This window comes from Squalius cephalus (genome assembly GCF_949319135.1).
Source record: "Squalius cephalus genome assembly, chromosome: 2".
NCBI classification, from domain to species: Eukaryota; Metazoa; Chordata; class Actinopteri; order Cypriniformes; family Leuciscidae; genus Squalius; species Squalius cephalus.
The window spans coordinates 16,545,314-16,559,960 of record NC_137123.1 but is presented as its reverse complement, the minus strand read 5'-3'; the positions used below and the strand labels follow the sequence as shown (position 1 = coordinate 16,559,960).

The window sequence follows — 14,647 nt, the reverse complement described above, 5'->3', positions numbered from 1 at the left end:
GAGGCAATCGTGAAGTAACTCGAAGTCGAAATAATGGTGGTTATACTAGTCGCAACAGCAGAAATAGTGGTTTTAACAGTACTGGTACTTCAACACCTTGTCGAGATTATGATGAACATGGCACTTTAAAAAGCAATTCAAAAAATAAAAATCGCAGGAATGGCGTGTACACCTCAGAAAAACAGTCCAGATCTGATTCGCGTCAATCACGAAGCCCCGCCCACTCTCATCGAAGCCACACCCACTCTCATCCTAGCCCCACCCACTCACCTATAAGCTCCACCCACTCTCCTCTAAGCCCAACTTCACCTGCATCAACACCAAATATCTCCCAATCAAGGCGGAGTCGGAATCCAGTTCCTACCCCTGATTTGCCCAAATCCCAAGCCTTAATTGCAGAGACGGAAAAGCCGGTCACTGATCGGAGCAGAAGCAACATCAGGCGGGGCTTGGAGGCGCTAATTCTCTCCGAAAACACCAGGTCTTCCAGCCAACCAGCAGTTCCAGAGATGACCATTGAGGACTATGTGATCATAGCAGATATTCCCCGATCGAAGCTGTACCCTGAGGAAGAAGAAGCAATAGTAGTGAGGAGGAGACCGCAGAGCAGGAGCCCACGCAGAGACAACCAACACAGGTCAGAGGTTTAAAGAGAGAGGGAGAGCGATACCGCTTTACCGCTGACATGGTGCCGGTGCCGAAGCCAGAGCAGATCATGCCTAATATCACCCTGTACATCGTCTTTCAGCTCTCAAGCCAGTGAAAATACAGACTGGTTCTGAGAAAGCACCAACACCATTTCAGTGGCAAAGGGGCATGAGAGAGAGAGAGAGAGAGAGAGAGAGAGAGATTTACAAAAAAATGAAAGATATAACATTAACAAAAGCAGCTAGAAGGAGCGCAATGGATTTAAAAACAGAGTCTCAAGACGTGAAATAGCATCTTAGAAACACAACACTTGTTTCTAAATAAAAAAATAAAAAAAATACAAACTTTACAATCAAACTTCACTCATGCATAAATTTGAAGACACCCATCAGGGTCAACATCGCAAATACAGTTGTTTATGCCTCATTTACATCTGAAAACATCCAAGTCATTAACCAACTTGTAATAGCTAAACACTATATTGATAACACTATATTAACCCCTTTAACACTGTAAACGCATCAGTTGATCCACCATCATTCAATTTTCCTTTACGTGAAAACCAAATTGCCATTTTAGCTGGCCCAAAAAAAATTATATAAAACATGAATATGAGAGAGAAAGAGAGAGAGAGAGAGAGAGAGAGAGAGAGAGAGAGAGGAAACCCTGTCAGTAAAATTTGCCTCTTCTTTCTGTGGCTAAAGCTATGGGGATGGGAGATATGGTGATGATGAGAATGAGGTTTCAGAAGAGCGAGGCAGAGGACGAGAAAGAGAAAGAGGAAGAGACCGCAGAGAGAAAGAGCGGAGACGTCCAGACAAAGAAATAGGAAGGTCATCATCAAAGACCAACAGCACTACATCAGGCCATTCACAGGTGCTGGAGTTCACAAAGTTTCACACACTTCCTTTTCTCATTGTTTTCATTTCACTGTCTACTCTGCTGAATCTTCCTCACATACACAAAGAAATCTTCCCACATTACTCCGATTTTACGCAGACTTCATTGGCTACCCGTTCGCTTTTGCATTCAATATAAGATACTCCTTATCACATTCAAAGCACTCCATGGTCTTGCCCCCAACTATATTTCTGATCTCATCCATACCTACTCCCCAGTTCGCATACTTAGATCTTCCGATACCAGTCTGTTGACGATCCGTAGGCACAAACTATCATCGTTTGGTGGAAGGGCTTTTTGTACCACTGCCCCAACTCTATTCCCCAACACATCCGCGACCTTTCATCATTACACGATTTCAAAACCCACCTTAAAACATATCTTTTTGCTACTTGTTTCCCTGACCCCTGACTCTATGATCTGATTTTTATGTATATGTACCTCTATCTATTATGTTATCCATCTCAGTTTATTTGTATCGTTTCTATGTCATGTTTCTATGTCATGTTTATTTGTTTGTACTTTATTGTAAAGCGACCTTGAGTTTTCTGAAAGGCGCTAAAAATATTTTATTATTATTTATTATCTGCAGCATCATACTTAAGAAATCCCAATAGACTTGCACTGAAATCTGAGACATATTTGATAGTGGAATACTAAAGAGATTTTGGTGTGGGTCGGTATGTAACAACCCAGCAAGCAATCATTTCACCATCTAGGTTAGAGACCCGATATAGTCCGGCTATGAGTAGCCAAAAGCTTCTAGCCAAAATAAACTTGAATTTGGTTACATGTCGTTTTTGCCAAAATAACTTGCGGAATGATATTCCATCATGTAAGGAAAGTAAACAGTGATTACAATGTGTTTGGTTTCATTTCTTCATTCTTATCTAATTGATGACTAGTTTATTCTTGGGCTATGGTTTAGACGTCTATTCAGTTTTCACTGACAGCCCAATTTGTGCCTTGTTTTATCCTAGACGTCTGTGCTGTGTGTCTGGATGGCTATTAGACGTCTTTTAAGCACAAAATTGCTTGCTGGGAACCGAGCAACCACCCAGAACCTAATAACTGCATAGCAACACACTAAAAAACACCAAGAACACCTACACAAAGTTGCAAACACATAGCAATGTCCTGCCAACCTCCCACAACAATGATTCCTCAAGAAAATAAATAAATAAATATAGTTTATATTAGTACTGAGTCAGTATCTCTCTGAATATGTTCTCAGAGGTCCAGTAAAAAAGCAGAGAACATTAGGATGGTAAACGGAGGACACAAAGGTCCAGAACAGCCCCCTCAGATGCAGGTAAAGTCACCTACAGTCACCGCCTCTCGTTTACCAACACTGAGGTATTCAGTTTCTAGTCCAGAAGCAGGTGTTTATGCTCGCAGGACGGACGAAACCGCACGTTTGAGCTACTAGACAGAAATAACATTATATTTAGCGCTAGATACAGACGTTTTAGTGAAGTTATGAGAGGATTTGAAGCTTATATTACACTGAGAGAAGCTGTAGTGTAGTGGTAAAGTGTCAAACCGCGAGCTGCAAGTTCGCGGAAGCTTGTGGTCACGTGACCAGCTGTTAGAGATGCTTGTCTAGTCACGCAGGGATAATTTAACGTGTTTGTATTTATGATGGTTTAATAAGCCTAAGTGCGGCAACCATTTAAATTAGCGCGAATTTTTATTTATTTAATTCACAAGTGCAAATACGCAGTTTGATGACACAACGTACTAGCTAGAATTAAGCAACTAAACCAGTTTCTTCCCTATTTCATGCCAACAACCGGATACCCATGTCGGTAAGTCTTTAAAAATGTATGTAATTGTTGAAATACTTGTAAATGATTCATTCACGCGCTCACCCTTCCTCGCGCGCGCGACTGGAATGTCTCGTGCTCAGGATTACTGTGTTCTGGAATGTCACACTGTTGCTCTGAAAGATTCATACTGTAACTGGAGATGTTGAGTTTATTATACACATCGAATTGCTTATGCATTCACTTGTTTTAACGCAACTGCTTCTGTTTTCTATAAGCTTGACCTTCTGAACTGTAAAAAGGGATGGATGTATTTGCTGGACGAAGATGAAGAGGTAAGCATGTCAGGTCTGCTTTCTTTGAACTTGATCCTTTGAATGATGTTGCATGACCGTCCGATCTGTCTATGTGACTTCCTATTTAAACACTTAATAATTTCCCCCTAATTTGTAATTGTTTTATGGCATTTTTTTGTCACACTGGAAGGCTTTTTAAACATGATTAAACATAGTGAAGAGAATACTAATTTACAGAATACTTTCTCTTATATTTACCTAAAATCTTAATGTCGAGAAAGGTTCAGAGAGATTTTGCTTTGTTTGAGTTAATACATATAGATGTTTGACATACTTCTGTTTAACTTGCAGTGGAGGAAGCACTGGTTTGTGATCACCGATTCAGAACTGAGATACTATAGAGACTCTGGAGCTGAAGAGGTGAGCGACCGTCGGTGATTATTAACTAAAGACTGTACAGATAACGCTTGAGGAAATAAACATGAACATGGTCAAATGTGTAAATGGAACTGAGAGCACTATATTTGTAATAGTATCTGAGAGCATTATCTGAATAGGCATGGCAGATAATTGATACTAATAATAATAACTATCCTGAATTCTGTTTGTTTTTCACTTTGGTAGAGAGATGAGGCAGATGGTGAGATTTATTTACGTCACTGTCTGCAAGTGGAGGAATATGATGCCGACAAAAACTATGGACTTCAGCTGCATGTGAGAACTTGTCACAAACGTTTTTAGAGGCCAAAACTCAAGAATATTCCTAATGTGTCCCGAATCTCTCTGACTGGTGTGCAGATGCGCGATGGACTGGTGAGCCTGTCAGCGATGACCTCCAGGATCAGGAGGAACTGGATCGACACGCTGAGGAGGAGAATCTCCTTCAGGGATTCAGCTGGAAGCATACAGTATGATCAAACTGAGGGGGATAAAAAATGCAGAGAATCAATTAGGGATACATTTCACGTTAAGACAATAAATACTATTTTTAGAGGTGTAATTTTAATGACAATTAAGCTATATTATAATACACAATGATGTGTGCCACGATGTACGCAAAGCAAATCTAAATAATCATTGACAGAGCATTTAAAATGAATAATGAGAATTACAAACAGTCTTAAAAGTAAAATAGCTGGATTTCCAGCAATGAGATTTTGGGGAGGGGCGGGGAAATTATGGTTCATTGTCATGAAAATAATGTCAGAATGTAAAATTTGGCTTAATATTTCTTAATCTCTATGAAAAAGAAATATAATAATACAACAAAATCTTAGACTTAATCTTTGTGCTAAATACAATTTCTGTTTTTTTTTTTTTTTCATTTGATTTCAGGTTCATGTTTTTGTGATATTCACCCATAGAGAATGTATTTGGATATTCAAAACATATCAAATATCCATAATAAAACATTGCTATATTAAAGTCCCCCTGTAGTCAATAATTCTATCCCTTAAAACTCATCTTTGATCACCAAATTTACACATTTAAACGTTTTTTCTTTGATTTTTTTTTGTCATGCCTTAAAATAGCTTGAATGTAACTCCTTTGCCTCATTTAGTAAATGAAAAATATGCAAATGAGCCCCGCCTCCACTCACTCACTCCAGCTCAGAGATCCACTTGTTGAGGATCACACGTTGATCTGATTGGTTTCAAGGTAGTTTGTGACGTCAGAAACACCAGCGATTTCAAACCGTGTTTTTGAGACTGTCTTTGGTTCACTGCAGTTTTAAGGAGAAAATACTCAGCAATGGTGTCGACTTATGAATTTACACATGGTTTGTCTTAAAGCATATTAAAAACACCACATAGACTAAACAACATTAAAAGCTTGATTTTCACCACAGGGGGACTTGGACTTTTTAAAAGTGAAATAACCATTATTCATGTCCAAGTGGAACTGGTTTGAGGTTTGACTCGGGTTTCTGTTTCCTTGTAATCAGGAAGTTGATTTCTCTCTCTGTTCTCAGACACCCAGACAACAGTGACATCAGCGACAGAGAGAACTCCAGTTCCCAGAATGCACCATCCCGAACCTCTCCCGCACCCCATGACCCAGGGTCAGATGTTGCTGGTCCATGTCAAGATCACACCGACATGACATCCTCACCTTTGACCAATCGAAGGGAGGCGGGCGAGGGCCGTGACCGAGATCAAGAAAGACGTCTGGAGGACCGAACCAAGTGGTTCCAGGAGGGAATATCCGACAGGGAGGGCGAGGACCCCTGGGAAAAGGTGGAGTTGAAGAAAGGAGCCACTCCAGTGATCCCGACTAAGCCTCAGGTTCCCAAAACTCAGACGGTGCCGGACATCGAGAGAAAGTGGGCCGACTTTGAGCAGCTTCCAATCGGATTGAACAAGTCACCTGTTGGTTCCCAGAATCCACTAGCGACAAATGAGGTGCTTCAGCGAGAGGTGTGTGTGTGTGTATCATGGTTGATGTAGTAATGGGATTTAGGCAACGTCCTTGCAGAGGTGGAAAGTATTTTACAGTGTCGTTGTCACATTTGTTACAAGTACTTACCATAGTAATAACAGTAAATTATGCATAATTACATGCAATTAACCCTCAACCAAAACCTAATCCTACCCTAACCCTATAGTAAGTACATGTAGTTAATTATTATTACTCAATATTTAAATATATATTTACACTGTAACACAGATACCTTAAAATAAAGTGTAACCGTAACTAATTACAAATACTTTCGTTACAGTACGTTAGAGTAGATTTTTAATAGTTAAAAATTTTAATTGTGGTACTTTTACTTTTACTTGAGTTGAATAAAAAATAATGTATTCAACTTCGTAGGAATGAAACAGAAATGACATGCGCATTTAGCGCTCCATATTGCTAACATCGCCTCATTTTGGATAAAAATAGAACAATATAGAACAATATACAATATACTTATATAATATATAAGTACTTTGTACTGTAGTAACTTGAGTAGTTTTTCAGCAAACTACTTATTTACTCTTACTTGAGTCATATTATTTTCCAGTATTTCTTTTTTTATATATTTTTTTGAAGAATTGTTTTTATAGTTAAATAATACAAATAATAATATAAAAACCGTGGTACAGATGTTTCATGGCGGCATATACAGTCATCCATCAACTGGTAGTTCAAGGATCGTGTGAAGAGTTATAGCAAAAAAAACAAACAAACAAGAGTCAAGAAATAAAGACATTCAACATACATAAAAGAGGGGATCAAATACGCCAGAAATCATTAGACCTCCGGCGTAAGTCACAAGTTAGTTTTTCTAATGGAGAGAAAATTCATCCACATATTAACAGAAGGGACAACAGAAGTATACATTTTCTCGCCAAAGTGGGTACAAAGATGTAAAACACATTCTAGATCAAGGCTGAGGTGTAATTCATTTTCCAGTACTTCTACTTGTACTCAAGTAAATTATTTTTGAAGTAGCAATACTTTTACTTAAGTACAATTTTTTTGTACTCTTTCCACTGTGTCCTTGTTAGTCCAGCAACGTTTAGTATGCACCATCTTCATGTGTGTGATCTCGATGCATTGCATTGGTCAGGTGGTGTCTCTGAGGCAGCAGATCGAGTCTCTTCGCGAGGTCCGTGTGGCGGCCGGTGTCGGGGGTCTCTGCGGTCCTGACACGCCCTGCGCTCTGAGACTGGAGCAGATGGAGAGAGAGCACAGAGAGAGAATGGCTGAGATACACAACGAGCACGAGAGAGAACGCAGAGAGATGGAGAGAGACAAACAGAGACTGCTGCAAGAGGAAGCCAAAAACACTGTTCAAGGTCAGTATGGGCCACAAAACAGACAAATTATTCTGAAATAATTTATAATGTTACAAAAGATGGTGAGCAGAAGATACTTCTTTCAAAAACATTGAAAAACCCCAAACTTTCAACTAGGGAGGCACCGATATGAACATTTTTAGCCGATACCAATAACCGATATATTGGCCGATAAATCTAAATCCAAATTTGTGTATCATTTTTGAGAGCCTGATTACAAAAACAAAAGTTTCACCATTAAAATCCATGTCCCAAGCACACAATTATAATGATGTTCTCATTGTGATTTTATGTAGCCTTTTCACCTTTTTTTGAAGTGATTCCAATCATATTTCAAGCAATTCAAAACCATCATGGCGGACAGTGCGCATCTGAAGTGTCTCAGCTGAAGGAAATCATACATTAATATATCAGCCAAATATTCTCATCAGGCCGATACCAATACGGTGGCCGATATACCGTGCATCCCTACTTTCAACAGTAGTGTCCTGGTGACCATCCCAAAAAAAAATCTAGTGCTTAAATTGAGTAATTTTGATGTACGAATGGGTGAGAATTTAGTATGTTCATTTCAAATGCTAATACTTTTCATCTTTATTCATGCAGCTATGGAGGCTCTGAGGAAATCTCACCAAGACGAGATTGAGAGACTGAAGGTTCATGGAGGAGGAGGAGAGCCAACAGACCCCTCGATCAAACAACAACTGTACGTCCACACTTTACTCGCATCATAACACTCAATCAAATGTGCACAACCTGCACAGTCTCACAAGGAAACACCACCAAAACTGCTCTGAGCACATTTTTGTGGTGCGTAGCACGCTGAACTTGGCAGAAAACATGTTGAAAATCCACTATACACCTGTTTAGCAACATAATCCTTTGCAAAATAAGAGGCTTTTGCACCGGAGGAATGTTTTCATACTTTTGACTATTGACGCAAGTACCTGCTTTTTGGCGCGTTTGGACTGCAGGAACTGGGAACAATTTTAGTTATAAGAATGTCCTTTGAAGGGAATAAATCAGCTCCTAATTCAGTGTCTAACCCAGCACTATAGGAACCATAAGTGACGTAAGGATACGCTGATTGGCCGAACACAGGCCATACGAAACACTGGCACCCGCCAACTACTAGTCATCTAGTCGACTTTAATAATCTGCCATGATGCTTTAAGTTTGAAGTTGACTAGGTGCTGATCATGGCCTATAGTGGGCACAGCAAGATAAGAAATCTTTGAAGTCCACTTTTACGCTCTGTTTCAGTTAAAATGACAAATAAATGCATAATACTCTGAGAGCGCTCCACAAGATATGTCTGATTATACCATCTGGATGCTCAAAATTGATCGGGTGAATGCACGTTTTTAACAGTTAATTGTACACGTAAGTTAAAGGGTTAGTTCACCCAAAAATGAAATTTCTGTCAGTAATTACTCTCCCTCGTGTCGTTCCAAACACTCTCTAACTAATACATTCATATAAATGTAATCTTTACTGTGCTACTTAATCTGTTTCTGAGTTAGAACGAGCAGAAATCTGACGAAATATAACGACCCAAAGACAAATGAACTGATAAAAATGTAGGAGCGCCATATCTGTGCACAAGGCGACCCGTGTTCGAGTCTCAGCTTGAGGTTCAGGCTTATTTGTTAATTAATGACATCATCAGCGACTAGTTGAAGTCGACTCGACTTTTTTCAAATAAATGTTGACTTTAAAAAAATCCTTCAACCCCTACCAACTACACTCACAGTGTTCGTCAGATTTTATGCATGTTCACAAACACTTTCTATTCAGTAATCCGTCTGATTTAACCCTGTACCATATGAAATAATAGTCTTTGTTTGAAATGGAACAGTTTATTGAAATACTGGATGTTTGCTGTGTTGGATTCAGCACAGGCATCTTTGAAGAGTTTGAAATGGTCTAAAAAGACCATTGAGAGTGTGTTGCATGCTAGAAAACCCCAACATCTTGTCAAATATTATACATCTTGGTGATATTCTCAAGGGAATCCCGTGTCAATAATTAATACTGTACACGAGTTCTCATCTGTGCCGTGATTCTTCTCTCGCGCCTCAGAGACTCTGAACACATTTACTCTGAAAAGTGTCAGGTGTTTGATTGACAAGAATAGATTGATCACTCGTCCAATCAATCAGTCCACTGCAGTGAATCAGTGAATCAGTGACTGGGTCTGTGTGTCCATCAGCCACGAGTCGCTCTCTCTGCAGCGGGAGCTGGACGGCCTGTCCGAGCGCTATTCCCAGCAGTGTGTGGAGCTCAACCGCGTCCAGAGCAGCACTGAGGAGCGAGTCGGAGCGATCCGACAGAAGGAGAGAGAGATGGAGCAGCTCCGCCAGGAGAACCAGGTAGACCGGAAGTGGAATGAGGCTGTTTTAAGCATTTTTCCAGTGGTAGATACACAATACACCATGTGAAACTAACATTTAAACTTCTAGAGTCCCCAAATTTCAGATAAGCCAATAAAATAATCCATGATACACACATTGGTGAGGATCCAACCCGGATCTGAGACTAACTGGACCAAAAAACGTAGTCTTCCTGGGACGTTCGCAGATACGAGGAAATCATAATTATGACATGATTTTGGTTAAACTAAAATGGACTGTTTTTACTTTTCTGACAAACACAGGAAGCTTTTTTTACTTCTAGTATGTGTAACTGATGCTTTATGTATTTTATCAGTCACACGTTGCTACAAAGAATGATGGGAAATGTACAATAGTGTTCAAAAGTTTGGGGTCGGTAAGTTTTTAAGTTTTTGAAAGACGTATCATGTTCAGCAAGGCTGCATTTATTTGATCAAAAATACAGTAAAAACAGTAATATTGTGAAATATTATTACAATTTAAAATAGGTGTTTTCTATGTGAATATATGTTAAAATGTCATTTATTCCTGATCAAAGCTGAATTTTCAGCATCATTACTCCAGTCTTCGGTGTCACATGATCCTTCAGAAATCACTCTAATATGATGATTTGATGCTCAAGAAACATTATGATTATCATCAATATTGAGGATTCTTTGATGAATAAAAAAATTCAAAAGAACAGAATTCATATGAATCAGAAAAAAATATTATAATTGTATTATAAATATTACATTATAAATGTTTTTACTGACACTTTTGATCAATTTAATGCATCCTTGCTGAATAAAAGTATTAATTTCTGGAAAAAAAGAAAAGAAAAAAACATCTAACTGACCCCAAACGTTTGTACAGTGAAGGCTGGCAAGCATTTATTCTTTCATGGTAAACAAAATGCATGCAAAATGAATGTACAGTCATTATTCACACTTGGGCTGATTAAAATGCTGAAACAACCTAGTTGTTTCTGTATATTATGGTGATATTTTAACATCTCTTTACCTTCCTTACTCAAAAAGTAGGCATTCAGGTGTGACGCGATAATTTAGACATCACATTTCATCCTGTGACTCAATCATCATGTCATATATTGAAATCTAACACAGAGCACCTTTAAATTTTCAACACACATCAGTTATTCAGAGGGAAAGAGCGACTGATTTCAGCGTGTGTGATATGTCAAGTCAAGTCACCTTTATTTATATAGTCTTTTTACAAAACAGATTGTATCAAAGCAGCTTTACATTGATAACATGAAAATAATACAACAAAAGTTTGTTTCTAGAAGAAAATTGCGTCATCGTCCACCCTAAGTAAGGCAGATCAATAATGTTGTTGAATATTAAATGTCCCCAACTAAGCAAGCCAAAAGCCAAGGCAACAGTGGCAACAGCACATGATATGTCTCAACACACAGCATCCTGTTTCATTGTTCTCAGAAGAGAAGTGACTGACTGTCGGTGTGAGTTTGCTAGCACTAGTTTGCTTACGCTAGTCTTGAGTTATTGTCACCAAACAAATGCATGAAACACAAATGTTCGCCTCACTGTCAGTGTGTGAATGAGCAAGGCTTCTTGTGTGGTTTTTAGCTTGGATGTGTCAAAATCACATTTCCTCTTCCTGTACACACAGGAACTGCAGACGCGTCTGACGGAGGAGATAAGTCTCATGCGATCCTTCATCACAGGTCAAAGGTCAGGAGTTGTTCCCCTCGGCAGCTACGAAAGGAGCACCTCCGAATTAGAGGTGAGGCTCTGACCTTCGACCCGCAGATTATGGATTCATGATAATTCAGAGAGAAGTATATTAGAATATTCTAATGAATGCAAATTAAATCGGCATGCAAATCATGTAAATATTCACTACTGTTCAAAAGTTTGGGGTCATATCAGAGTGATTTCTGAAGGATCATGTGACACTGAAGACTGGAGTAAAATTCAGCTTTGATCACAGGAATAAATGACATTTTACACTATATTCACATAGAAAACACTTATTGTGAATTAGAAAATATTTTCACAGTATTACTGTTTTTTTTACTGTATTTTTGACCAAATAAATGCATTCTTGATGAGCAGAAGTGACTCTTTCAGAAACATTTTTAAAAAATCTTACCGACCCCAAACTTTTGAACTTAGTGTAATGAAATAAGGCAGAGTAGATAAATTGATGTTATTGTAAGAAATTTGCTAATATATCAAAAGTTACTAAAACTCAAAAGACTGTTGTTAGATGCCCAACACTGGTTTAGTCGTATATTAGATACTGTACGCAAAGAATAATCAATAACAAACAAGTCAATTCACTATCCATCAAAAAGATGCAAAAATAGGTGAGGAAAAAACACACAAGCGTTGATGGCACCAAATACTGTAATCCTCCATTTTGTGTCCGAAAATGATCCACTACATGATTAATCCACAAAAAAATACTAATAAATCCCAGATTGTAAGTGAAATTATATTCCTATATAATGCATTTAGGAGGAAATAAATATTCAAAAGAGGTCTCTTTCCTCATGGCTGTCACCTTTGACCCAACTTCCTCTTTCAGATAACCCTGATTAAAAGTCCTCGGCACTTTCTGGGGTGTTCAGGAATCAGAAGTTCTCCAAACATTAGAAGAACATCACTTTTTAAGTTTGAGGGGTGAGATTGAAGGTGCTTTAGGGTCCAGATGGTGTAATTATGACATCAACCAGCAGGGGCTAATTGACCATTCTAACCATCAGCCAAACCTAGACTCCTTATTATATGTCAGATTTGGGGAAATGCATTTAATAACCTGGGATTCCACTCCACTTTGCATTACTGTGATTCAGAACATATAAACATACTGTAAACATAGTGTGTAGTTTGGCTTGTATTGGAGTTTAGAGAGGTGGATGACATCATCAGGGGCGGGGCATGTGATGTGCGTGATCTGTGGACAAATGCTGCCATCTAGCGATCATACGAGTAAATTAACCAATTATTATTTTGCAAATCCTTAATTAGTATCGTGGTTTATAAATTATTAATGACAAAACTGGTTTGGGTGTTGCTGACAAATAATATTGACATTGCTCCATATATATATATATACACTACTGGTCAAAAGTTGATAAAAAACAATAATAAAAAAACAGCATTATTGTGAAATATTATGACCATTTAAAATAACTGTTTTCTATTTTAATATATATTAAAATGTAATTTATTCCTGTGATCAAAGCTGAATTTTCAGCATCATTACTCCAGTCTTCAGTGTCACATGATCCTTCAGAAATCACTCTAATATGATGATTGTATGCTTAAAAACATTCATTATTATTTTCAATGTTGAAAACAGTTGTGTACAATTTTTTTCAAAATTCTTTGATGAATAGAAAGTTCAAAAGAACAGCATTTATTTAAAATAGAATATTTTCTAACATTATAAATGTCTTTACTGTAACTCTTGATCAGTTTAACTCATCCTTGATGAATAAAAGTATTGATTTATTTTATTTATTTCCCCCAAAAATAAAATTTAAATTCTTACTTACCCCAAACTTTTGAATGGTAGTGTTTAATGTTACAAAAGCTTTAGATTTCAGATAAATGTTGTTCTTTTGAACATACTATTCATCAAAGCATCATGAAATAAAAATGTAAAAAACTGTTTTCAACACTGATAATAATGATAAATGTTTCTTGAGCATCAAATCATCATATTAGAGTGATTTCTGAAGGATCATGTGACACTGAAGACTGGAGTAATGATGCTGAAAATTCAGCTTTGATCACAGGAATAAATTACATTTAACTATATATTCACATAGAAAACAGCTATTTTAAATTGTAATAATATTTCATAATATGACTGTTTTTGTTTGTATTTTTAATCAAATAAATGCGGCCTTGGTGAGCAGAAGAGACTTCTTTTAAAAAGATTAAAAATCTTACCGATCTAAAACTTTTGACCAGTAGTGTATATATATATATATATAATTATAAATAAGGGAACGATTATATTTTAGGTGCTGTGACTGGTCACTATTTCCTTTTTTTTGCTCTAATAGTGTGACAAATTAATTTTTACAAGAACAAAATGTAGATTCTTGATTAATATGAAGTAAAAAATGTATGATTTTTTGTATCAGAATTGGAGAAATGGTTTAGTATAGTCATTCTGTCATATCCATCTGTAGATGTTGCTGAAAGTGAAGGAGAGTGAGGTGGATTATCTTCACAAGGAGATCAGCTGTCTCAGGAAAGAGGTCCAAACTCTAACTAAGGTACAAATTCAGCATTAAGTCAATGTTCTATCCATTATTCACGCTTATTATTACAGAGAAAAAATTGAACTATGTAACTTTTAGATTGATGTATTCGGCCATGAATAATTGATTGTTGATAGTAATGTTGTTGTGTGTGCCTGCAGGAGAATGAAGCGCTGAGCGAGCGCTATAAGGAGGTGTATGTGGAGCTGAGTGAATTAAGGGGTCGCAGTGAGAGAGACATCAATGCACTTAAAGAACACCTCAAACTCACTGATGCTGCGCTGGAGGAGGGGCGTCTCCTCGGCAACAGCAGAACCGGCCAATGAGAACACACCAGATGGAAACATCAGCGTAACATTGGGATGCATCGGATTTGCTCATGTGTATACAAGAGATTGTGTTATTATGTGGAGGTCTTTTCTTGGTTAACTTAAAAATCATACTCTTTAGAAATGACAATGGTGCTAAAAATTAATAAATATTCCATATTCTTAAAGCAAGATGTATTTTAAGTTAAACACAATAAAAATGCCTCTGTCGGACTTTCTAAGTGTGTGAAAATGTATGAATCTTAATGTAGAGTCCAATAAAACACTCACTCACACACACACATATT

General features: G+C 37.7%; 1 protein-coding gene across 3 annotated transcripts; it reads left to right on the top strand.

The window, feature by feature from the left end:
- Window positions 1-48: 48 nt before the first annotated feature.
- triobpa (TRIO and F-actin binding protein a) lies at window positions 49-14,579 on the top strand. 3 transcript variants are annotated; one of them, XM_079895277.1, is made up of 14 exons: window positions 49-637; window positions 1,353-1,524; window positions 2,783-2,860; window positions 3,617-3,649; window positions 3,962-4,030; window positions 4,235-4,324; window positions 4,409-4,518; window positions 5,583-6,027; window positions 7,167-7,395; window positions 8,002-8,101; window positions 9,608-9,767; window positions 11,421-11,534; window positions 13,960-14,046; window positions 14,193-14,579. In XM_079895277.1, exons 1-14 carry the CDS (start codon window positions 510-512, stop codon window positions 14,355-14,357), a joined length of 1,980 nt encoding a protein of 659 aa, XP_079751403.1. In that variant the 5' UTR covers window positions 49-509; the 3' UTR covers window positions 14,358-14,579. The 3 variants fall into 3 exon arrangements, with proteins under 3 accessions (XP_079751403.1, XP_079751402.1, XP_079751404.1); XM_079895276.1 differs by having other exon boundaries at window positions 3,593-3,649; XM_079895278.1 differs by lacking the exons at window positions 49-637; window positions 1,353-1,524; window positions 2,783-2,860 and adding an exon at window positions 2,902-3,356 and having other exon boundaries at window positions 3,593-3,649.
- Window positions 14,580-14,647: the final 68 nt, after the last annotated feature.